This window comes from Dasypus novemcinctus, unplaced genomic scaffold (assembly GCF_030445035.2).
Source record: "Dasypus novemcinctus isolate mDasNov1 unplaced genomic scaffold, mDasNov1.1.hap2 scaffold_528, whole genome shotgun sequence".
Classification (NCBI taxonomy): Eukaryota; Metazoa; Chordata; class Mammalia; order Cingulata; family Dasypodidae; genus Dasypus; species Dasypus novemcinctus.
The window spans coordinates 12,174-36,636 of NW_026688492.1; the positions used below are offsets into that span (position 1 = coordinate 12,174).

The 24,463-nt window shown below is 61.2% G+C and overlaps 2 protein-coding genes across 4 annotated transcripts in view; one reads left to right on the forward strand and one right to left on the reverse strand.

The window, feature by feature from the left end:
• PRKCSH (PRKCSH beta subunit of glucosidase II) lies at positions 1–19,435 on the forward strand. 3 transcript variants are annotated; one of them, XM_058292922.2, is made up of 17 exons: positions 1–116; positions 465–609; positions 816–932; positions 1,422–1,517; positions 1,632–1,689; positions 4,316–4,433; positions 6,080–6,209; positions 14,504–14,588; positions 14,966–15,044; positions 15,971–16,057; positions 16,180–16,380; positions 16,454–16,550; positions 17,004–17,073; positions 17,168–17,257; positions 18,219–18,293; positions 18,379–18,478; positions 18,549–19,435. In XM_058292922.2, exons 2-17 carry the CDS (start codon positions 531–533, stop codon positions 18,690–18,692), a joined length of 1,626 nt encoding a protein of 541 aa, XP_058148905.1. In that variant the 5' UTR covers positions 1–116; positions 465–530; the 3' UTR covers positions 18,693–19,435. The 3 variants fall into 3 exon arrangements, with proteins under 3 accessions (XP_058148905.1, XP_058148906.1, XP_058148908.1); XM_058292923.1 differs by having other exon boundaries at positions 16–112; XM_058292925.1 differs by having other exon boundaries at positions 29–116; positions 499–609.
• The window catches only part of ELAVL3 (ELAV like RNA binding protein 3), a gene marked incomplete at its 5' end in the record, with an annotated part of 13,368 nt that continues 8,222 nt past the window's right edge, over positions 19,318–24,463 (reverse strand). Inside the window, one exon of the mRNA XM_058292926.2 lies at positions 19,318–23,445. Coding sequence (XP_058148909.2) covers positions 23,115–23,445 — 331 coding nt within the window. The remainder of the gene's footprint in view (positions 23,446–24,463) is intronic.

The following is a 24,463-nucleotide window of genomic DNA, read 5'->3' on the forward strand; positions in this document are numbered from 1 at the left end:
TGCGGCCGGAAGTGACGCGCCCCAGCCTGTTCCGCTTTCTTTTTGGAGCCGAGAGCCGCCGCTGCAGGGCTAGGGGGGCGCGGTGCATCGTGACCTTTGGCCCCCGTCTCGTGTAGGTAATGAATTAGCGGGCGGGGAAGGGGGTCCCCCCCAATTCCCTGGAGCGGGCGACTGTTAACCCTTTCGGCCTCGTGGCGGGAATTGGACAACCCGGTCCCGCCACTCCCAACCGCGGCGGGAATGGAGGTTTTAAAATCTCCACCGTGGGTGAGAGCAAAGTGAGGCTCGCCTCCTCTGGCTAGGGCGGGGGAGCCCCTCGCCCCCCCAGATCGGAAGCCAAAGGAGCCCCCATTTGCCCAGAGATGCAAATGGAGGGATCCCGTCGGCTGGACAGAGGGTTGCCTGCCTTTGCCTGGAAGCAGCCTCCCCGCCGCTGACGCGTGGCCCCTTCCTTGTCGCTGCAGCTAGCCCTTCCGTGCAGCCTCCTTCCTCCCGCAGAGCCCGCTTGCGGCGTCGGAGCCTCGGCCGCGATGCTGCTGCTACCGCTGCTGCTGCTGCCCCTTGGTTTGGCCGTGGAGGTCAAGCGGCCCCGCGGCGTGTCCCTCTCCAGTGAGTACCCCCTACTCGCCCGCCGGCCTGGCAGGAGGTGGGGGTCGGCTGTGGGAAGAGGCCGCCCTTGGACTCCTGGGATTGGCATTCACGGCCCTGGCCTCAGTTTCCCGGCCTCTGGGTAGGGAAGGGTAGGGACAGCTAGTGGGTGGGGAGCAGAGGTGCTATTTAGTCGAGGGAATGAACCCCTTGCTCTCTTCCCCCAGACCATCACTTCTACGACGAGTCCAAGCCCTTCACCTGCCTGGATGGCTCGGCCACCATTCCTTTTGATCAGGTCAACGACGACTACTGTGACTGCAAGGATGGCTCAGACGAGCCCGGTGAGCTTTTCCTCTCTTTGCCCGTCGTGCATGGCATGAGCACCTACTAAAGTGCCCTGAACTGCACGGCTCCCTGTGGAGTTGAGGGAAGCAGGCTTGGGTGTTAGGGTAAGAGTAGAATCTGTGGGAACCTGGGGAGGCCTCAGCCTGGTAGTCAGGGAGAGCTTCATGGAGGAGGTGAGGTCTCGGGATCCCGAAGGGTGCCCTAAACAGAGTTGGCAGCACGTGCGGCTAACCCTCAGGTAGGAGGGAGGAAAGGGTCTTAGGGAGAAGAGGCAGGAGGAAGCCATAGAAGGTTTTCGTTCAGGCCCTGAGCATGTCGCTCTCTTGTCTGCCTTTCTTTGGCATTCGGTGTTTCCACGTCTGTTTCATTTCTTGGTGCTGAAACCTGAGACCATCCCATATCTCTTGTGCTTTCTGGGTGCCCTTGGGGCAGGGACTCTGTTTCCCCGATGTGTTTGCAAACCCTCCCTCCTGCTTTTCCCACAGGCACGGCCGCCTGTCCCAATGGCAGCTTCCACTGCACCAACACTGGCTACAAGCCCCTGTACATCCCCTCCAACCGCGTCAACGATGGAATCTGTGGTGAGTGAGGACATGCCGTGGGGGGGGGGGGGGCCAGGGGTAGGGGTGGTGGGTGGAGGGAGGGAGGGAAGAGGCACCACCAGGTCTCATCTGGGCCCCCGCCTCTGCCTTCAGACTGCTGTGATGGGACAGACGAATACAACAGCGGTGTTGTCTGTGAGAACACTTGCAAGTAAGCGGCTGGTACCCCTGGGACTTTGGGTTCTTTCCCCCTCCCATCCCCCTCTCTTTTCTGCTTTCGTGTGTCAAGCACTCCCTGTATGTCAGGTGCCTCATGAGCCCTACATCCCTGGTTTTCCCTCTGGCCTGGGAGCAGGTGCAATTGTTTCCCTATACAACACATGAGGAAACTCAAGTTCAGAAAGGGAAATGGGTCAGAGCTAGGAGATAACCAGGCCGGGATGCGAAGCCAGATTCCTGTACTTTTAATTGCCGTGTTCTGTCATAGGACCTGAACACGTCAGTACCCACAAGGCAGGGGATACGATCAACAGAAGTGAGCTGAGGGTGAGGCAGTGGGGAGTGGTGGGGAGTATGGCATCTAAAGGGATAGCTGCCTTCAACTGTTTTCAGTTGTTGGGAGGTGATAGTGCTGAATTTTTTTTCTCTTTATTTTCTTTTTTTGTTATTTATTTTTTCCAAGAAAGTTGACGTTCTCACTATTTAGGTAACTTTTCCTGACTTCAGATCTTTGAAGTAGAAGGTGTGGATTTAACATGACCTGCTTGCTGGCCACAATTGCCTTTTTGTTTGCTATGTTAGTCAAAAGGGTGCTGATGCAAAGTACCAGAAACCTGTGGGCTTTTATAGAAGGTATTTATTTGGGGAAAAAGCTTACGGTGACAAGGCCCTAAAGAGTCCAACTCAAGTTTACTTCCTTACTCCGAGTCTGTTGCCATGTGTTGAAGCAAGATGGCGGGCGACGTCTGTGTGGGTTCAGCCTTCCTCTTTTCCTCATAAGGCTGTGTAGTCCCAGCTTCTTCCAATCTCAGCTGTAGGCTGGCACAGGGCTTGGCTCTCTCCCCGGGGCTCATTTCTTTACAGGCTCAGCTATTCTGGTCTCTCCACAAGGTCAGCTGTAGACCATCACACCAATGGCTCAACTCTCTCCCCAGGGCCTCTGCTGTGTCTACGGGGCTGCTCTCTTTCTCTGTGCGTCTGCTTCTGTGTGTCTTCTTAACTATTTATATAGCTCGTGAAGGGAGTGGGGACTCGACCTGGGTTACAGTCTACTGACATGGTCAAATCAAAGCCCTATTCTTTTTTTTCCTTCTGAGATTTATTTTATTTATTTGCCCCCCTTCCCCTCCTCCCACCCTGCTTTTTTTGTTGTCTGTGTTGTCTTCACTTCTCAGTTTCCGGGATTTAATCCTGGATTCCTCTGATGGGGAGAGAGGTTCCCTGTCAATTGTGCCACCTCAGTTCCTGGTCTCTGCTGCGCTTCACCTTGACTCTCCCCTTGTCTCTCTTTCCTCATCTTGCTGAGTGACTCACTTGCGTGGGGCACTGGCTTATCGCATGGGCACTGGCTCACCATGTGGGCACGCTTTCTTCTTTCACCACGAGGCCCAAGGATCAAACCCAGGTCCTCCCATGTGGTAGGCAGAAGCTCTATCACTTAAGCCACATCTGCTTCCAAAAGCCCTACTCTTTTTTTTTTTTCCCCAAGATTTATTTTATTTCCCTCCCCCCCACCCCCCCCCCCACCCCTTGTCTGCTGTGTTCATTACCTTGTGTTCTTCTGCATCTGCTTGTGTTATCCGGCAGCACTGGAAAACTGCATGTTTTTTTGTTGTGTCATCTTGCTGCGTCAGCTCTCCGTGTGTCCGGTGCCACTGCTGGGCAGGCTGCACTTTTGTCACGCAGGGCGGCTCTCCTTGCGGGGCACACTCCTTGCACATGGGGCTCCCCTATGTGGGGACACCCCTGTGTGGCAGGGCACTCCTTTTTTTTTTTTCAAAGATTTATTTATTTATTTATCTCCCCTCCCCTCCCCCCCCCACCCCGGTTGTCTGTTCTCTGTGTCTGTTTGCTGCGTCTTCTTTGTCCACTTCTGCTGTTGTCAGCAGCACGGGAATCTGTGTCTCTTTGTTGCGTCCTCTTGCTGTGTCAGCTCTCTGTGTGTGCGGCGCCATTCCTGGGCAGGCTGCACTTTCTTTGGTGCTGGGTGGCTCTCCTTACGGGGCGCACTCCGTGCACGTGGGGCTCCCCTACGTGGGGGACGCCCCTGCGTGGCACGGCACTCCTTGCGCGCATCAGCACTGCACGTGGGCCAGCTCCACACGGGTCAAGGAGGCCCGGGGTTTGAACCCAGGTCCTCCCATGTGGTAGACGGAAGCTGTATCACTTGAGCCACATGCGCTTCCCAAAGCCCTACTCTTAACATAACCTAATCAAAGCCCTCTCAGCTGAATCTAATACAATCAAAGGGTATCCTGCCAGAGGAACAGACCAGTTTACAGACATGCTCTCTTTTTTTGGAAATTTATGAAGTAATCTCAAACTGCCAAGTCTGGGAGTCTGATTTCTGGCTCTTCTTCCCTCTGACTTGCAGCCCCACCCCCCATCACTCCCTAGTCTTTTCTCCTGATCCTAAGACCCTCCCCTCTGCCCCTCCCCACAAGAGCAGGGATAGGAATAAAGGGCACCGAAGCAGAGAGGGCCCCTGGAGGGGAAGGGGCTTTCGCTTTCTCAGCCTTCCCAGTCGTGGGGGGCCTGGTGGGCCGAGCGCCTTTGGGAGAGGCAGGCGGGGCGGGCCCTCAGGACCCCCTGTGGCCCTCCGCGTTTCCCCTCCCCAGGGAGAAGGGCCGGAAGGAGAGAGAGACCCTGCAGCAGCTGGCCGAGGTCACCCGTGAGGGCTTCCGTCTCAAAAAGCTGCTCATCGAGGACTGGAAGAAGGCCCGGGAGGAGAAGCAGGTGAGGGACCCCCGGGGCGGCCCCCGGCCGGCAGTCCCGGGCGAGCGGCCCTGACCGGGCCTCGTTTGTCTGTCCGTCCCTCGAGGGTTCGGCCATTGTCAAGCGGGAAGCGGTCAGCAGGGCACGGGCTAGACGGCCTCGAGAGGGCCCTGCCGCCTCCAGAGCACTGGAGGGCCCCCCTCTCTTCCTCCGTGAGATGGGGCTGGCATGACACCCCCAGTTCTGGGGACTCATGTGTGTCCAGTCGGCTGCAGCTGTGCTCGCAGGACGGAGGCATTAAGTGGGGGCTCCCCCCACCCCGTCTGCTGCTTCCCCTTTGGCTCTGTGACCGGTCAGAGTCCCCGCCAACTGCCCCTGCCCGACCTGCCCAGCCAAGGCCCGCCCTGGGAAGGTTCCAGGTCTTTCTCCCACCCGCCACGGCCCGGCTGGTCAGTCCAGCGGGGGGCGGCGCGAGGCTCCTGCTGAGTTCAGGGGACAGTGGCGGGGGAGCCCTGCGGCGAGGCTGGTGCCAAGTGGCCTTTGCCTTCTCGGGGAAGTGGGAGGGCCCTGGCCGGAGGCCACACCTAAGTGTGGGTGTTGGGAGGAGAGCAGAAGTCCCAGAGAGGCTCAGGCTACAACCCCAGCAGCCGGGGGGCCCCGGCCTCAGGTTGGAGCCCACCCTGCACACATGTCCCTTTTTTTCTTTTTTTTAAAGATATTTATTTATTTCTCTCCCCCCCCTCCCCACCCCGGTTGTCTGTTCTGTGTCTATTTGCTGCTGCTTGTTTCTTTGTCCGCTTCTGTTGTTGTCAGCGGCACGGGAAGTGTGGGCGGCGCCATTCCTGGGCAGGCTGCACTTTCTTTCACGCTGAACGGCTCTCCTTACGGGGTGCACTCCTTGCGCGTGGGGCTTCCCTACACGGGGGACACCCCTACATGGCAGGGCACTCCTTGCGCGCATCAGCACTGCGCGTGGGCCAGCTCCACACGGGTCAAGGAGGCCCGGGGTTTGAACCTTGGACCTCCCATGTGGTAGGTGGACGCCCTAACCACTGGGCCAAGTCCGCCACCACGTGTCCCTTCTTAGCAAAAGTATCCAAAGGCCCAGGTCATGCCAGGAAGCCGGAACCAGAGCTGGGCCTGCCTCCAGGGGCTCAGTGTCATGCGGGGGGGTGGGACAGGCAGTAAATGACACCCAGAGCTTCTGGAAAAGGGACCTCGGACCCCGTGTGACCAGGCTCTTACCCCCCTCCCCCTCTTTCTCTCAATGGGGGTAAAGGATTTCTTGGAGGAGGAGACTTCTGCCCAAACTGGAACCCGTAGGGTAATTCAGGGTCAGCAGGGAGAGTGTTCCAGGCAGAAGGGCAGGAGGCAGAAGAGTCCTGGGGGGTCTGAATGTCGACAGGACAGTTAGAGCCTAGACTCTGAGGTAGGGATGGGACAGATGGGGCTGGAGAGGGGACAGGGTCCTGGCCACACATTTTGGGCTGCTTTGAGGTGTTGGGGTTTCTCTCCAGAGGGCCATGGGAAACAAAAGACAAAGATCCAGTGAAACGTGTGTTTTAGAGAGATTCCCCGCCCTGTCCCAACCCGGCTGCTCTGTGGAGCAGAGGCAGGGAGGAGGCAGAGCAGGAGGAGAGCTGGCCTCTTGCCTTCTGCCCTCCCAGAAAAAGCTCACCGAGCTCCAGGCTGGAAAGAAGTCCCTGGAGGACCAAGTGGAGACGCTACGGTCGGTGAAGGAGGAGGCCGAGAAGCCGGAGAAGGAGGCCAAAGAACAGCACCGGAAGCTGTGGGAAGGTACGTCACGGGGTGACGGGAGAAGCTGCTGTCAGCTCCTGGGCCCAAACTCTTGCTCTGTGTGTTTATCATGGTGCCTTACTTCCTTGTGTGTCTAGTTATCTTTGACTGTGTGTTGGTCATCGTGCTTGAAAACTGCTTACGATAAGGATTTGTGATCAAGGATTAGGGGACCCTTCTCCACAGAGAATTGGCTTTTCTTTCTGTCAAGGGCCTAGAAACACTGCCATTCGAGGGGTCGCCCTTAATCCAAGTTCTAGGCTTGAGACTCCTCGGCTGTCTCAGGCAACGAGCGAGTCGAGATCCCTGCACAGGCTGTTTGTTTTCCGATTAGCCCAGCACGGATGGGTCAAAGCATACTTGTTGGGGGGTGGTTTCCTATTAGCTTCCCCACCTTGCGCTTGGATCTCGGCTTGCCTTACGCCACGAGATGTCATCTAAACCAACATCCAAGCTTGCCAGGGCTGGCCAGATCTCTTGGGTCCAACGCCGCTTCCGTGCTCTCTTACCTTCCTGACTTTTTGCTTTTCCCTGAAAAATCTTATTGTCACGTTGGCCCTCAGTTGGTTTTAAGATGATTTTTTCCGCTTCATCCAGCGTTATTTCCTCGCCGTGGGTAATTCTGCTGCCATGGCTAGAAATTGGAAGCTCAGCCCTTGTTCTCAGTCATTGAGTGCTCAGTTTGCTCTCAGGGAACGGGTGAGTGGGAAGAGACAACCACGGAAGACAGATAGAAGGGTTAGGCGTTACCACTTGGCCTCCCCTTTCTATGCTTCCAAGCAAGGTGTTACTGGAAAGATTCAGGGGTGCTGCCTCGGTGGTCGCAGGGCTGATAACTTGGAACTGGGCGGTGGTGAGAACCTGCGGCAGCTCTCCAAGGCCGCACCGTTGATCTCCACGTCTGGGTGCCTGCTGTGCTCTTCTTTCCCTCCTGTCAACTGGCTCGCCTGATTTCTTTTTAAAAGACTTAAATTAAGATTTATTTATTCTCCCCCCCCCCCCCCCCCCGTTGTCTGCTCTCTGTGTCCATTCGCTGTGTGTTCTTCTGGGTCCACTTCGATTCTTGTCAGCAGCACCAGGAATCTGTGTCTCTTTTTCTTCCGTCATCTTGCTGTGTCAGCTCTCCGTGTGGGCGGCGCCATTCCTGGGCAGGCTGCACTTTCTTTCACTCTGGGCGGCTCTCCTTACGGGGCGCACTCCTTGTGCGTGGGGCTCCCCTACGCGGGGACACCTCTGCGTGACAGGGCACTCCTTGCTCGCATCAGCACTGCTCATGGGCCAGCTCCACACAGGTCAGGAGGCCCGGGGTTTGAACCGTGGACCCTCCCACATGGGAGGTGGACGCGCTATCCGTTGAGCCACGTCCGCTTCCCGCTCTCCCTGATTTCTTGTAACCAGTAGCTCAGCCAGCAAGCACTTGTGGCCTGCAGGGGGGAGGTGAGGAGCTGGCCCAGGGAGCAGGTGCAGAGGCCCTGGGGTGCAGCCGTGTTTGGGTTTTAAAGGAGACAGTGTGGCTAGAGGAGGCGAGTGAGAAGAGTCAGCGGCGGTGAGAGCGGAGACGTGACGGGGCAGGTTGTCCAGGGCCCTGTGGGCTGCTGTGGGGGGCTTTTTTGCTTTTCTTTCAAGTAAGCCGGGTGCTGGGGGGGCGGGGCAGGGATCTGAGCAGGGGGGTTTTGTGACCTGGCTCAGGTGCTCGCAGGCGCCCTCTGGCGGCTGCCGGGGGAACAGCCTGCGGGAAACGGAGGTGGAAAGCGAGGGACCAGGGCGGGGCCCTGCAGGGGGGGGAGAAGTGGCTGCGCCCTGAAGGCAGACCAGGGCTGTCCATCGCCCAGCCTTCCCCCACCTGGGCTCTGTCTCTGCACCCCTGGAGCTGCCTGCCATCGCTTTATCCTCCTCAGTGGAAGCCATTTCCTCCCCCAGCCCTGGATTCCACTTTCTGGGGTTTTTTAAGATTTATTTTATTATTTCTCTTCCCTTCCCCTCCAGTTGTCTGCTCTCTGTGTCCATTCGCTGTGTGTTCTTCTGTGTCCACTTGTATTCTTGTCAGCAGCACGGGAATCTGTGTTTCTTTTTGCTGCGTCATCTTGTTGCGTCAGCTCTCCGTGTGTGCAGCGCCATTCCTGGGCAGGCTGCACTTTCTTTCGCGCTGGGCGGCTCTCCTTCTGGGCGCACTCCTTGTGCGTGGGGCTCCCCTTCGTGGGGGACACCCCTGCGTGGCACGGCACTCCTTGTGCGCACACGGGTCAGGAGGCCCTGGGTTTGAACCCTGGACCTCCCATGTGGTAGGCGGACGCTCTGTCCGTTGAGCCAAGTCCACTTCCCTCCACTTTCTCTTAGTCACTTCTCCCTTTCCTGGGCAGGTAACTCCACCTGATAGCCTTTCTCCACCTGTGACCAGGCTCAGGCCTCCAGGGTCCAAATAGCTGCCCCCCAGCTCGGCCCTCCCTGCAGATGCTGCCATCGCCCCCTTCCCTTCCCGCTCCCACCACCCCCCCGGAAAAGGCTGGCCAGCTTTCCCGTGCCGCCTCCCCCAGCCACCCATCTCCTACCCACGTCCGGCCCCCCTGCACTCGGCTCCCACTTGGCCACGTCTGGGAAAGTCAAGCTGCCCGTGGTGATCCTTCCCCGCTGTCCCCTCACTCCCGCTGTCCTCTGCCCTCCCGAGGCATGGACCCGGCTGCCGGGGACGGGGTCCCACCTCTCCAGGGCCAAGGCATGAAACAGGGTCACCCCGGTCCAGCTTTGACGGGCGGTCCTAGTTTCTAGGCCGAGAGACGTGGGATGTGATCGTGGCCTTGGAAGAAGCTGGGAGTTTCTCAGTCTGTTTCATTCTTTTTTAAGAGAAATCTTTTTTCTGAACTTTTTTTTTAACCCTCCCTTGTGGCTTTTTTTTTTTTTTTGCATGCTCTCTTCTCTCTGTCCGTTTGCTGTGTGTTCTTCTGTGTCTGTATTTTTTTATCCCCCCCCCCCTTGAGGCTTGCTTGCTGTCTGCTCTGTCCATTTGCTGCGTGCTTTTCTGCAGTTTTGCTTGTCTCCTTTTTGCTGTGTCACTTTGCTGAGTTGGTGCTCCATGGCGCCTGTGGGCCGGGTGGCACTCCGTGGCACCTGTGGGCAAGCTTGCCTTCACGAGGAGACCCAGGACGTGAACCCAGGGCCTCCCATATAGTAGATGGGAGCTCAACTGATGGAGCCACAGGCGCTTCCCCCTGAACTATTATTTTTAAGATAAATCTTATTTATTTATCCCCTCCACTGCTTCATTTTGCGCTTGCTGTCTGCTCTCTGTGACCACTTGCTGTGCTCTCTCTGTGTTTGCTCGTCTTTTCTTTAAGAGGCACCAGGAACCGAACTTGGGACCTCCCACGTGGGAGAGAGGTGCTCAAATCACTCAAGCCACCTCTCCCTGCTTTGTTGTCTCTCTCATTGTGTTTCCTCTCTGTATCTCCTTGTTGCGTCAGCTCACTGCATCAGCCCATAGTGCCAGCCCGCTGTCTTGCTCGTCTTCTCTAGGAGGCACCGGGAACCAAACCTGGGACCTCCCACGTGGTAGGCAGGGAGCCCGAGCCACAACGTTTTCCTTTCTGAATTACTGAGAAAGTAATAAAGCAAAAGGGGAGAGTCTTCTCCTCCAGGGCAAGCTCTAGGCAGGTGGTATGGAACCTTCCAAAGCCTCCTTGCCCACCCCCTGGCAGAGATGCTGTTCTGTAGAGTGGCTCCAGGCACAGGCTCTGAAGCTGGGCCGCCGCCTTCCTCGTGGGTGCCCCCAGGCAAGCCCCTTAACTGCTCTGGCCTCGGTTTCCCCACCTGTAAAATGGGGATAATAAACAGCAGCTCCGTCGTGGGGTCACACAAGCATTAAATGTGTCCCTGACACACAGCAAGCGGCCAGCAGATATTAGCTACTCTTAACCCGTCGTGGGGACACTCAGTAGGTCTCCTACTCTCGACAGACATGGCCCAGTGTTGCAGCCAATCAGAGGTCAAGGCTCAAAAGGTGGCATTTTTATCGGGGACCGTGGACGAGTTTTGGTAAAGGATGGCGGTGACAGCGTCACAACACTGGGAGCGTAACAAACCCCACCGCACTATCTACCTGAACGTGGTTAAAAGGGAATACGTGGGGAGTGGCTGTGGCTCAAGCGGTTGAGCACCTGCTTCCCACACGTGAGGTCCCGGGTTCGATCCCCCACGCCTCCTGAAAACAAAACAACAAGCCCAAAAAGCAAAAACGCCAACTCGGGAGCCAGTGTGGCTCAGTGGTTGTGCGCTGGCTTCTCACGTATGAGGTCCTGGGTTCAATCCCCGATTTCCCAAAATAAAAAAAAAAGGATATGTCAGGTTTTGCGAATAAAAGTTAAAAAACAAAACAAAACAAAAACCCACCAAAAAAAACCACAAAACCCCAGAAAAACTAAATAAAAACAAAAGAAACAGGAAAAAAAAAAACCCAATAAATAACCCATGACACTGCACCAAACAGTGAGGCCCCACAATAAACCACGAACTACCCTGAATAATACAATGATAAAAACGTGCTTTTGTGAACTGTAACTAATGCCCCACACTGACTCAAGCTGTTAAAAGGGTGGCACCCTGAATTTCATGCATAATTGTTCTGTAAACGTACAAGTTCTGTGATTAAAAAAGAAAAGAGAAAAATTCAGTTCCCCCTTTGCCCTGGCCACATTTTAAGTCCTCCGTGGCCCTCCGTGGCGGCAGCTAAGTGTTTTGGGCAGTGTGGCTATAGACCACGTCCTTCACGGCCGAAAGTTCTTTTGGACACATGCCCGTGTAGACAGCCACTGGGAGTTCTGCCGTGCCAGTGTGGACCTACTTTATTATTATTATTTTTGTGTGGGATAAAACACATGTAGTGTAAAATTTGCCATTTTGGCCATTTAAAAGTGACATTTAATATAGTCAGAACGTGCAGTCGTCACCACTCTGCTATCTAGTTGCCAAACTTTTTCTGGAAACGTCTATCAGTAACCCACTTTTTCTTGGCCTAGAACCGTAGAAATGTGTTTTCTCCCAGTACTTGAGGCTGGAAGTCTGAAAGCAAGCTGTGGGCAGGGCGGTGATCCCTCTGAAACCTGGAGGGAAGGAGCCTTCCTGGTCTCTTCTGGCTTCTGGCGTTTGTCGGCCACCCTTGGCTGGTAGACACAGCACGTCAGCCTCTGCCCCTGTCACCATGTGGCCTCCCCGGCAGTCTTCCCTTCTTTTAAAATTTTTTTTCCCCAAATGATTTCTTTCCTTCTCCTGATGGCTCCTTCATCTTTCTGCTCATTGTCCTCTCGTCTCTGCTCGTTGTCCGCTTGTCGTCTGCTTGTCATCTTTGGGAAGCACCAGGAACTGAACGCAGGACCTTCCTGTGGGAGGTGGGTGTCCAACTGCTCAAGCCACATCCGCTCCCTGCTCATTGCATCTGCTCGTTGTATCGGCTTATTGCATCTGCTCAGCTTCTTTAGGAGGCACTGGAAATCGAACCCGGGGCCTCCCATGTGGGAGGCCGGTGCCTAACCGCTTGAGGCACATCTGCTGCCTGCTCGTTGCACCAGCTCTTCGCATTTGCTCATTGCATCTGTCCGTCGTCTTTGGAAGGCACCAGAAACCGAACCCAAAACCTCCCGTGCCGGAGGCGGGCACCCAACTGCTTGTGCCACATCCGCTCCCTTCCTTTTAACAGCTGCCGAGTATTCCATTTTGTGGGTCAAGGAAAGCTCCTTTGACCAATGACTAGTTTTTCTACCAGGGTTTTGGTGGTTTCCTCCACAGGTCATTACTCATGGTTGACCCTCTGTCCACAATGCCCTTTGTTGGCTTGCCCCACTACCGCAAATGCCACACACTGGTTTGGGCTTAAACGACAGAAAAGTACTAGCTCCCAGTTTGGAGGCGAGGAGACATTTCCCCGAAGTCTAGCCTTTGGGGACAGACTGCTGGCTCTCTTTGGGGTTCCTCGGCTTTGCTCTTTGCCTCCCATCACGCGGCCACGTCCTCTCCTTTCCCTTCCAGGTCCTCTCCTTTCCCTTCTAGGCCCACCGACTTCTGTAAGTCCGGCAGCACAAATTAAGGCCAACCTTCCTTCCGCTACCCCCATGTGCCAGGACACCTTCAGAAGCTCTTACTGTGTTAATGGGTGTAGCTCCGTGGCTGAGCACACGCCTCACATGTATAAAACCCGGATGCGATCCCTCGTGCCTTCTTAAAAAAAAAAAAAAAAAAGCTATTAATAAGCCCAGGAGAGCAGGTTAAGATTTTTCGGGTACATCTTACGTCAACCCACCACGGCGACTTAAGATACAGACGTTTCCCTCCATTTTATCATTTGTCTTTGGTGTTTTTTGGCAATTTTTTTCTCTTTTTTTGTTTTCCCTTGTGGTAAAATACACGTAACTTCTTAAAGCTTAACCATTTTAATCTGTTTTAAGTGAACGACTCTGTGGCACTTTAGCCAGCCCAAGGGGTGCTGATGCAAAACACAGAAACGGGTTGGTTTTTATAAAGGGTATTTAAGTTGGGGTAGGAGCTTGCTGAGACCAGCCCATAAAGCATAAATTACTTCCCTCCCCAAAGTCTATTTGGAGCAAGGTGGCTGCCGACGGCTGCGAGGGTTCAGGCTTCCTGGGCTCCTCTGGGCTCAGCTCCTCTCTTTCCTCCACAAGGGCAGCTGTAGACCATGAGGCTCTCTAGGCTTTGCCTCTCTCCACAAGGTCAGCTGTAGACCATCAGGTGAACGACTCTGTCTCTCTCCCTGCGGCTCCAGCTTTAGCATCAAACTCCAACATCAAAATCCCTCCACTCTGTCCCTTGCCATGCCTTTTACCTGGGAGTCCCCACCCACCAAGGGGCAGAGACTCAATGCCCTAATGACGTGGCCCAATCAAAGCCCTCATCGTAACTCAGTCACACCCAGGTACAGACCAGATCACAAACACAGTCCAATATCTACCTTTGGAATCCACAACCACATCAAACTGCTGCAGGTGCATTCGCAAAGTCGTGCCGCCGTCACCGCTATTTCTAGAACCTTCTCCCAAACAGGGAAGAGCCAGCCCGCTTCGCGTCTCTTGTGAACTTGTCTGGTCTAGAGATCGGCATTTAAGCGGGATCGTGCCGCGTTTGTCCGTTTGTGCCTGGCGTCTGGCACTCAGCACGCTCTCTCCAAGGTCCCTCCACGTTGTCACTTGTCTCGGGGCTTCCTAAGATTCCGCTGCGTGTCGAGACCACTCTTTGTTTACCCACCCGCCCAGGAACGGGCGTCCACCTAGGGGAACCGGGAAACCCGCGGCTGCAGATCTCGGCCTGCGAATGCCCGTGGGCCTCCCTGCTTTGCTTCCTTCGGGGGCACAACCCTAGAATTGAATCCGGGCATCTTGCCTTTGCCCGCGTGTCCTGCCACACTCCCGCCCGGCTGACCTGGGGGCCCGTCCTCCGTGTGTCTTCACTCGGGCGCACGCCACATCCTGAACCAGATTCCCAAAGGGTGGTGGGGACAAGTGTGGGCTCGGGGTGGGGGGGTGGGCCGGGCTGTGGCCCCGGGCAGCTCTCTCCGCCCGCCCGAGCCTCAGTCTCCCCGCGTGTGCGAGGGACAGCAGTCAGCGGGGGGTGGGGGGAAACGCTGGCTTTGCTCCTGCACGCGGGCATACAGTAAGAGCTTAATAAGCCGCAGCCGGGGCTGGTTTGCCCTGCGCCGGGGCCAGGTGGGGGGAGCAGAGGCTCCCAAGGTGTCCCCAGCATCTCCTCTTGATTCCCCTCAAGAGTCCTCGGGTCTCCCTCCCCAAGACCCTCTCCGTGGGGCCTCGGGCTGCCACCCTCGCGCTCTGCCCCCCCCAACCCACTCACAGCTCGGCCTCCCCCCCCACCTCTGCCTGCTCTTATCTGGGCATCCTCGTCCCTTCCACTCGTCCAGCCCCACACCTGGCGGGCAGGTGGTGCCTCTCGCCACCCCCCCCCACACCACATCTGACCCGCCCCAGACCCCGTCAGCCCCTGCCTGAATCCGCCTGCCCCACCCCCGCCGGCTAGGCTCACCGAGAACTTTCTGGAGCTCCCGCCCGCCCCACGCGCCCCGCCGCCCGCCGGCCCCAGCCCCCGTGGCGCTCCTGCGCGGCCGGCTCCCCGAGTCCCGGCTTGCTCCTTGTATGTCCTTCCCCACCCCCCCTCACCCCCGAGGCCAGGGACCCCGGCCCATCCTGTCCAGGGCTGTGCCTGGCCCACGGGGGGCGCCGGTGGGGAAGCACCCTTGGGGTGGTGGGTGGGGGGCCGAGGGTGACGCCGCCGCCCCCCCACAGAGCAGCAGGCTGTGGTCAAGGCGCGGCGGGAGCAGGAGCTGGCGGCCGAGGCCTTCCGGGAGCTGGACGATGACTCCGACGGCCTGTGAGTGCCGCCCCCCCCCACTACCCTCCCCTCCCGGGGTCCCGGGGCCGATCCCAGGCTTCCCCAGGGGAGCTCGTGCTTGGAGGACGGGGAGGCCCCTCAGGGCGGTGGGGGAACGCGGGGGTGCCCCAGGCGGAGGCCAAGCAGAGGAGTGGGGGGTGGCTGAGGGCCCCGGGGGTGGGTAGAGTGGGACGGGCAGGGGGACGCTCCCTGCCTGGTGCTGGGGGTGCAGGATGTTGCTCCTGGGCTGTCATGGGGAGCGGGGGGCAGGGCTTCCCCAACCCAGACCCCGCCCCAAGGTCCCAAGGCAGGTGCTGGGGAGGGGGGTGGTGGGCGGACCCCAGGGCCTCAGCCACCCCCCCCACCTGTCCCTGCAGGGTCTCAGTGGCCGAGCTGCAGACGCACCCGGAGTTGGACTCCGATGGGGACGGGGCGCTCTCGGAAGCCGAGGCCCAGGTACCCCGCACCCCCCACAGGCTGGGACCTCCAGAGAGAGGGGGGGACCTCAGGGCAGGGGCTGGGGGGCCGGTGCCCTCGAGAGCTCCCCACGGGCCCTGGACCAGGGCTGTTGGGGTGCCGGGCCGTGGCAGGGTGGCAGCTGCCTGGGGCCGCGTCTCCCAGGCCGGTGAGGCCCGGGGGTCACAGCAGGTGTCCCCAGGACGACCCCGGTGGGGCTGGGCCGGGCCCCACGCGAGCCCCCGCGCTGTCCTCCCTCCCCTCCCCGCCAGTCTCCTTCGTGCCACACAGCCGTCAGTCCCTGTCCCCCGCCAGGTCCCTCTGCCCCCCCCCGGGTCCCTCTGTCCCCCCCGTCCCCCCCCGCCTCTGGGTCCCTCTGTCCTCCCCGCCAGGTCCCTCTATCCCCCCCGCCTCTGGGTTCCTCTGCCCCCCCCCCGCCTCTGGGTCCCTCTGTTCCCTCCCCCTGCCGGGTCCCTCTGTCCCCCCCCGCCTCTGGGTTCTTCTGCCCCCCCCCCCGCCAGGTCCCTCTGTCCCCCCCGCCTCTGGGTCCCTCTGTCCCCCCTGCCTCTGGGTTCCTCTGCCCCCCCCCGCTGGGTCCCTCTGCCCCCCCCGCTGGGTTCCTCTGCCCCCCCTGCCGGGTCCTTCTGTCACCCCCGCCTCTGGGTCCCTCTGTCCTCCCCGCCTCTGAGTCCCTCTGTCCTCCCCGCCAGGTCCCTCTGTACCCCCGCCGGGTCCCTCTGTCCCCCCAGCCTCTCCTCACCCTTGGGTAGCTCACTCCACCCTGCCCCCAGCCCTTGCCCCCCCCACCTCCCGCCCCCGCCGGAGGCCGCGTGCCTGGCACTGGGTCCTCGGCCGCCCTCGCCCGGGCCTGGGGCAGGGGGGTGCCGCGGAGGCCTGCAGCCTGACCTGGCCCGACGCGCGCACAGGCCCTCCTCGGGGGCGACGCGCAGACGGACGCCGCCGCCTTCTACGACCGCGTCTGGGCCGCCATCAGGGGCAAGTTCCGGTCTGAGGTCAGTGGTGGGGGAACGTGTCCCCGCCTGCAGCCCTGTCGCGGCCCCCCACCCCCAGCCGTCCGTCTGTCCGTCCCCGGGAGGCACTGAGGTTGCCCCCCTCCGCCCCCGCTCGCCCGCAGGCGCTGCCCCCCGACCTGCTGGCGGCCTCTGCCGCGGACGCGGCCGCATCGCAGGAGGAGCAGCCCCCCGCGCCCTCGCCGCCCCCGGAGGAGGAGGACGAGCACGAGGACGAGGACGAGGAGGGGGAGGCAGCTGAGGGCGAGGAGGCGGAGGAGGAAGAGGAGGAGGAGGAGGCCGAGGCGCCCGGGGAGCCGCCCAATGTGCGTGGGGGGGAGGGGGGGAGGGGAGGAGGGGCCAGGGGGAGGGGCCACCCGCTGACCCTGTGCCCCCCAGGAGGCCCCGCCCCCGCTCGCACCTCCCCAGCCGGCCAGCCCCACCGAGGAGGACAAGATGCCCCCCTACGACGAGCAGACCCAGGCCCTGATCGACGGTGAGGGCGCCCCCCCACGGCCTGGCTGTCCGCCCCCCTCCATCCACCCCACCCCCGTCCACCCCCCCACGGCCTGGCCGCCCCCCCACTCTGTCCACCCCCCGCTCCGTCCACCACCCCCCCCCCCACTGCTGCTGGGGCCAGGGAGCCCACCCTCGCCCCAGGAGGCTCGGGGAGCCCCGGAGGGGGTCCCGCCCGCCCCCCCCAGCCCCCGGCACGCTGCCTCTCCCCGGGCCGCCGCTTGTTTGTGCCACCCCGGCCGGCGGGCGCGGCGCCAACCCTGCCCCAGGAGCCCGGGCCCAGCTGCTCGCGCCGCCGAGCACCTCTGCCGGGCTGAGTCCCCATCCAGGGCGGGGGCGGGCAGGCCGCTTCTCCGACGCCCCCCATACCCCACGCCTGTTCCTGGGGGCGGGCAGGGGGCACCCCGTGACCTCCCTGTCGCCCCCGCCGCAGCCGCCCAGGCCGCCCGCAGCAGCTTCGACGAGGCCGAGCGCTCCTTGAAGGACATGGAGGAGTCCATCAGGTACCCCCGGGCCACGGGGCCGGGCAAGCCACGGCGGGAAGGGTCCCTGGAGGGGGCGGGGACACCCGGGAGCTCACCGCCACCCGGCCCCCAGGAGCCTGGAGCAGGAGATCTCCTTCGACTTCGGCCCCGACGGCGAGTTCGCCTACCTGTACAGCCAGTGCTACGAGCTGGCCACCAACGAGTGCGTGCGGGGCGGCCCGGGGCGCGGGGAGCCGAGGGGCGTGCGGGGCGGCCCGGGGCGCGGGGAGCCGAGGGGCGTGTGGGGGGGCCCGGGGCGTGTAGGGGGTCCCAGGGCGCAGGGAGCCGAGGGGCGTGTGGGGGGGCCCGGGGCGTGTAGGGGGTCCCAGGGAGCCGCGGGGCCGTGTGGGGCGTGCTCGGGGCGCAGGGGAGCTGAGGGGGCGTGTGGGGCGCAGGGAGCCGAGGGGGCGTGTGGGGCGTGCTCGGGGCGCAGGGGAGCCGAGGGGGGCGTGTGGGGCGTGTGGGGCGCAGGGGAGCCGCGGGGGCGTGTGGGGCGTGCTCGGGGCGCAGGGGAGCCGCGGGGGCGTGTGGGGCGTGCTCGGGGCGCGGGGAGGCGAGGGGGCACTTGGGGCGTGCTCGGGGCGCAGGGGAGCCGCGGGGCGTGTGGGGCGTGCTCGGGGCGCAGGGAGCTGAGGGGGCGTGTGGGGCGTGCTCGGGGCGCAGGGGAGCCGAGGGGGCGTGTGGGGCGTGCTCGGGGCGCGGGGAGCCGAGGGGGGCACTTGGGGCGTGCTCGGGGCGCAGGGAGCCGAGGGGGCGTGTGGGGCGTGCTCGGGGCGCAGGGGAGCCGAGGGGGCACTTGGGGCGTGCTCGGGGCGCAGGGGAGCCGCGGGGGCGTGTGGGGCGTGCTCGGGGCGCAGGGGAGCCGCGGGGGCGTGTGGGGCGTGTGGGGCGTGCAGGGGAGCCGAGGGGGCGTGTGGGGCGTGCTCGGGGCACAGGGAGCCGAGGGGCAGCTTGCCGATGCTTGGGGGAGGCTAATGGGAGCCAGTTGCCGGCCTGGGACGTGGCAGGGGTGTCGAGGGGCCTCACGCCCTTGGCGTGGGGAGTGGGGGGCCGTGAGGAGACCCGGGGGAGGCTGGGGAGGGGGGTTCCCATGCCCCCCGCCCACCGGCCCTGCCCTGCGCCAGGTACATCTACCGCCTCTGCCCGTTCAAGCTCGTCTCGCAGAAGCCCAAACAGGGCGGCTCGGCCACTAACCTGGGGTGAGTGTGGCCTCCGGCCGGGGTGCCCCCCCCCATCTCCTGCCGGTCCCCCTCAGCAGCCCCCCTCCCGCCTCGCCTCCCGCAGCACGTGGGGCTCGTGGGCCGGCCCCAACCACGACAAGTTCAGCACCATGAAGTACGAGCAGGGCACGGGCTGCTGGCAGGGCCCCAACCGCTCCACCACGGTGAGCTGCCCGCCGGGGGGGGGGTGGCGGGGGACCCCCGAGCAGCCCCCGAGCCCTGCGCCTCGCCCAGGTGCGGCTGCTGTGCGGCAAGGAGACGGTGGTGACGAGCACGACGGAGCCCAGCCGCTGCGAGTACCTGATGGAGCTGACCACGCCGGCCGCCTGCCCCGAGCCGCCGCCCGAGCCCCCCTCCGGGGACCACGACGAGCTCTAGCCCTCTGCAGCCCGGGACCTCGAGGCCCCGAAGCCGTCCCCCCCCAGCCGCGGGCCAAGGCCAGCCCTTCTCCACCTTCCCCGGGGGCGCGATTGAGGGGGGAAGGAGGGGCAGCTGCGTCCTGCTCCTGGTGGTGGGGGGGGGCCAGCAGGGCCGGGAGCCAGGGCCCCAGAGGCCTCCCAAGCTGGGGCGAAGGGGCTCGCCCTCCCCCGGGGCCCCCTGCCCCCACGGTCGCCTCCCCTTCCCCCCCTCTGCCCCGGAGCTGCCTCACCTCTTGGTGGGGCGAGTGCTGTGACGTGGAAACAATAAACCTGGGTCCCCCCCCCAGCCGCTCTGTGTCTGGGCCTTGCTTGGCTTGTGCGCGCATTGGGGGGTGGGGGTGGCACGGGGTGGCCTGTCTGTCCCCCGCCCCAACACCTGGGACCTCACCAGAGGCCCTGCCACCTCCGGCTAGGTTTCCACCCCTCGCACCCCTTCCCCTCCAGTCTCATCTGTGCAATGGGCCCCCCCCCCCCCCAGGAAGAGCCCTTTCCACACAGGGGTCCCGCCCGGCCCAAACAGGGACAGCGGGCCCCACCGCACACGTCCTCCCCCGCCACGCCGGCCACACCAACAGCCTAGCCTGTTAAGATTCTGAACTTTTATTTTCTGGCATGAAAAGTAGAAATAATTAAACAATTCCATGTAAAAGTCTGTTACCGCGGCCAGGCCTGTAATCCCGGTAATAAATAGTCTAAACGCAACGCAAAGTCTTCTTGGTGTTGGGTTTCGGTGGCTGTTGTCGTCGTCGTCGTTGTTGTCTTTTTTGTTTTTTGTTTTTAAACAGTTCGTTGTGTCCGAATCACCTCCCAACAGTGAGCTCTGTCGTGATTTGAGACCTTCCGAGGAACTACGAGGAGGAAGGTGGGGGAGGGCCTGGAGGGGCCGAGCCCCCTCCCCACCGGCCCTGCCCTTATGCCCGGGGATGGGGAAGACTTCCCCCCCCCTGCCCCCCCAAGCCCTGGCCTGGCCCGCAGGGGTGAGGGGGGGCCCGGCCTCCCGGGAAGGGGCCTGGCCAGGCGGATTCTGGCGTTTTACAAAATCAAAAGCCCCCCTCCCAGTTCTGGGGGTGGCAGGGACCGAGGCCTGGGTTGGGGGGTGGTGTGGGGAGATGCCCCCTCTCCAGAGCCTGCCCCTCCCCGGGGTGGGGGGACAGACCCTGCCGTTATTGCTCACAGATGCCTCCGGCGCGCCAGCCACGTACGCACACGGGTTCGCACGCGCGGAGGGCGGAGGGGGGGGAGCCCCGAGAACCGGGGAGGGGAGAAGTGGGGGGCCCGCTGGGGGGGGGCCGGCCCTGCTGGGGGGGGCAGGCAGGAGGACTTAAAACCACAAGAATAAATAGGCTTGTGTATCAAGAACAAGCTAGGGTCTTCACCAGCTAAAGACTGAAAAAATTCTCAAGACGAGTAAAAATCCGACGGCGGGGACCGCCCGGCCGAGCTCGGGCCCCGGGGGCCGCTTCGGCTACCTTTACCGTGTTATTAATAATTATTATTACCTTAATGACTTCACTTCCCCTTGTATAAATAAATTAGGCATAACCACGTCTCAGCAAAAACGGAAAGAAACAAGGAAAGAAAACGTAGTCCGTCCCGTGAACTTGCAAACTGGATGACGTAACAGAAATATACACAAAAAGTCCTTACTGGCCCAACAGGGGTAATAAATAGTTAACATAGCAATAAGTTAAAACTACAAGAAGCTAAATTCGGCAAAAAAGTACAAGAAAGTTAAACTGGTGCCAGTTTGTCTCTTTTTTTTTGTTGGTTGGTTTTTTTTTTTCCTTTTGCTTTTTTTTTGTTTGTTTTAAATCTCTTCGGTGTGTGTGGGTTTTTTTGTTTTTTTTCTCTTTTTTGTTGTTGCTTTTTTTTTTTCCTCTCTTCTGTGTGTGTGTGTTTTTTTGTCACTTTTTTTATTTTTTAATTTTTTGTTCCTTGCAGCAGAAGCTCCACAGACGTGTAACACGAACACGGGGAGGGGGTGTGGGAGAGAGAGCTTGTACAGTCAGATGGCGTCTGCACACCAAAGGCTGGGAGAAGGCAACTAAAGCTAAAGTCGGGGTTTGCAATTCTCAGTTCTGACTGGGCCTGCTGGGGGGGGAGCAGGGGGAGGAGCTCTGGCCCCTGTGAGGGTGGGGGAGAGGGCTCCAGCCCGTGGCTTCCATGGGAACATTTTGAAAAGAACGAAAACTTGGGGTGGTGGGGGGGTATGTCAAATCCAGAGAGAAGCCGGAGCGGGGCCAGGCTGCGAATGGAGCCCTCACCCACCTGGAACGAGACCCCCGCAAACCAAAAAGGGGTGACGAGCGGATGGGGGGGGGAAGCGTCGGAGTTGGGCCCCGGGGGCCACCCACCCCTGGCGGGTACTTGCTGCTGGGGAGGCTCAGCCCCAGGAACGGGGGGGGGGAGGGGAGGGAGTCCTTTGGCCTCAAGTGTTGGGGGGGGGGCTGCTCCCAGCCCACCGTGACGCCAAAGTGGAACGAGGTATCGTGTGTCTGGATGTGTGGACGCTGGGTGGGTGGCAGGGAGACCATTGACGATCCAGGAGAGAACTCTGCAGAGAACCTGGGGCGCGGGGGGCCGAGCGTGCCGGGGGCAGGGGCCCGGCCGGGGCCGGGGGTCCGACCTCTGAGCTGGGCCTGAGGGACACGAGGGGCGTGCCTGGGTGTCCCGGCATGATATGTGTATGTCTGTCCGTGACTGGGTGTCTGGGACGGCGTGTCCACCTGTATCTGTCTCCACGGTCACGTGGCCATCCGTGCTCGTGGCTACGTCAGCATGGCCATGTTTGTGCACGTGTGTCCGTGCCCACGTCCACCCATGTCCACATTTGCCTGTGTCCACCCTACATCCGTCTGTGTCCACGTTTGCACGTCCACGTTTGCACGTGTCCACGTTTAACTGGCCACGTGTGCCCTGTGAACCTGTGGCCACATTTGCACATGCTCGTGTTCACCCGTGTCCGTTTGCCTGTTGTCTAAGTTCACCTGTGGCCACTTGTGCCGTGGCTGCATTCGTTCACGTCCACGTTTACCTGTGACGTTTGCCCGTGTCCAATTCACCTGTGTCCATTTGCGCATGTGCACATTCACCCGTGTCCACGATTGCCAGTGTTCCTTTGTGCCCGCCCACGGTCACACGTCCACGGCTAACTGTGAAGTCTGCCCTCGTCCCTGTGCGGGACAGTTGCCTATGTCCGTGTGTGCCTGTGTCCATGCCTGCCCGTGTCCAGGTCACCCACGTCCATTTGCACATGCGCACGTTCACCCACGGCCACGTTCATCCGTGGCCGGGTTTAACTGTGACTACGTCTGCCCACGTGTTCATGCGGCCACATTGGCACGTGCGCACGCTCACCCATGGCCACGTTCACCTGTGCCCACGCGTGCCTGTGTCCACATTTGTCTGTGTCCACGTTTGTCCGTGTGTCCCCAAGTCCACTCCCGCCTGTCTGTGTGGCCTCCGCCTTCTCTCTCTCATTTATCTGTGCCCACACGTCTGCGTGTCTCCGGGTTCCTAAGTGTGTGCTGACGTGTCTCTGTGCTGCTGGGGGGTCTCTGTGGAAGTGTGGCCCCTCGTGCCTTTGTGTGGCCGTGTCTAGCTGTGGCCCTGTGGGTGGACCCCCAGACCCTAAGCCCTAAGCCCTGCTTCCTGCCCCCTGCCCCAAGTTGGTAAACATAACCTGCCAAAATAATTTTTTTTTTGTCTTTTTTTTTGTCTTTTTTTTTTTTCAAGTTCAAGAATCCCCAGTAAAAATTCTCCACGAGGTCTTTTTCCCTTTTTACAAAAATAGAGTTTTTCTTCCCCTCCCTCCCCCCTATTTTTTTTTTTTCATTTTGTTTCTGCTTCCAGGCCCTCCCCTGCTCCCCGCACTCCACGGAGGGGCCCGCGCCCCTCCTCACGTGACGTGTCTCTTTTTTGGGGATTTTTAAACCTGTCCCCCCCCACCACCCAGGCCCACCGAGGCGTCAGGGAGGGGGGGGCCTGGACAAAGGGGGTCTGGGTGAACACCCCCCCCTCCAACTCCCCCCCCCCAATCCATCCCAAGGAGGACGTTGGGGGTGGGGGGAGAGCAAGGGGGGGGGGTCGGTTAGCACATCTCCACTTTCCTTTTAGCCGAAGAAAGAAACGAAAACCTTTCGCCGTGAACGAAACCAAGACGCGAGAGTGGACGAGCCCAGCCCGGGGTGGGGGGGGGCGGGAGGATGGGGCGGTGCGGGGGGGGGACACACACACCCCCGGGCGCCCCCATTCCCGGCCGGCCGGCCCGCCCCGACATGCTCACCCTGCGGCGGCGTCCGTGGGTCCGTCTGCCTGTCTCTCTCTCTCTCTCTCTGCTGCCCGGGGAGGGGGGGGGGGGCGGCGGCGGGGGGGGGGGCGCTCAGGCCTTGTGCTGCTTGGTGGTCTTGAAGGAGACCTGCAGCACGCGCTCGCCCAGGCGGTAGCCGTTGAGGCTGGCGATGGCCATGGCCGCCTCGTCGTAGTTGGTCATGGTGACGAAGCCGAAGCCCTTGCACTTGTTGGTGGTGAAGTCGCGGATGACTTTGACGTTGGTGACCGCCCCGAAGGGCCCGAACAGCTGCCACAGCACGCTCTCGTCCGCCTCGGGCGACAGGTTGTACACGAAGATGCACCAGCCGGCGCCCGCCGCGCCCCCCGACAGGCCCACGCCCGCGAGGCCGCTCATGCCGTCGATGGCGATGGGCGAGAACCTGGCGATGAGCGACAGGGGACTACTTGGGGGGTCACGCGGGCTCCGCGCTGACCCCCGCCGTGGCTCTGCGGCCCCCCCCCCGCCCCCCGGCGCGGCCGGGACCTCCGACGGGACCTTGGGGACGGTCGTCGTCTCGGAGGCCCCCCCCCCCCCCGTTGGGACCCTGAGTCCCGCAGTGGCTCGGGGACCCCAGGTGCAGCCGTGACCTCGACCCCGTGCTAACCTTGGGGACTGTCGTGACCTCTGCTGCACCCCCGTTTCTGCAGTGGCTCTGTGACCCCTGGTGTGGCCATGACCTCCGACCCTACCCTGACCTTGGAGGCTGTCATGACCTCTGACCTCTGCTGCACCCCGTTTCTGCAGTGGCTCTGTGACCCCTGGTGTGGCCATGACCTCCGACCCTACCCTGACCTTGGAGGCTGTCATGACCTCTGACCTCTGCTGCACCCCGTTTCTGCAGTGGCTCTGTGACCCGTGGTGTGGCTATGACCTCTGACCCTACCCTGACCTTGGAGGCTGTCATGACCTCGAACTCCTGATCCCACAGTGACTCAGTGACCCCATGCATGGCCATGACCTATGACCCTGCCCCTGCCCTGACCTTGGAGACTGTCATAAACTCTGACCCCCGTTGTGCCCATGATCCCGCAGTGCCTCTGTGACCCCTGGTGTGGCCATGACCTCTGACCCGCCCTAGCCTTGGAGACTGTCGTGACCTCTGACCTCTGCTGCACCCCCATTTCTGCAGTGGCTCTGTGACCCCTGGTGTGGCCATGACCTCTGACCCTACCCTGACCTCGGAGGCTGTCGTGACCTCTAACCCCTGCTGTGCCCCCGATCCCTCAGTGACTCATTGACCCCATGCGTGGCCATGACCTCTGACCCCCTGTCCTGACTCTGGAGGCTTTCGTGACCTCTGTCCCCCGCCATACCCCTGACCCCACAGTGGCTCGGGGACCCCCGTTGCAGCCGTGACGCCTGGCCCCGCCCCAGCTTGGTGGACACTATCATGACCT

Excerpts from the sequence above, each read along its gene's own strand:
- PRKCSH (XM_058292922.2), top strand. The coding sequence starts at position 531 with ATGCTGCTGCTACCGCTGCTGCTGCTGCCCCTTGGTTTGGCCGTGGAG. Across the intron at positions 16,058-16,179 it reads GGGGCAAGTTCCGGTCTGAG|GCGCTGCCCCCCGACCTGCT; the intron begins GTCAGTGGTGGG and ends GCTCGCCCGCAG. Across the intron at positions 16,381-16,453 it reads CGCCCGGGGAGCCGCCCAAT|GAGGCCCCGCCCCCGCTCGC; the intron begins GTGCGTGGGGGG and ends TGTGCCCCCCAG.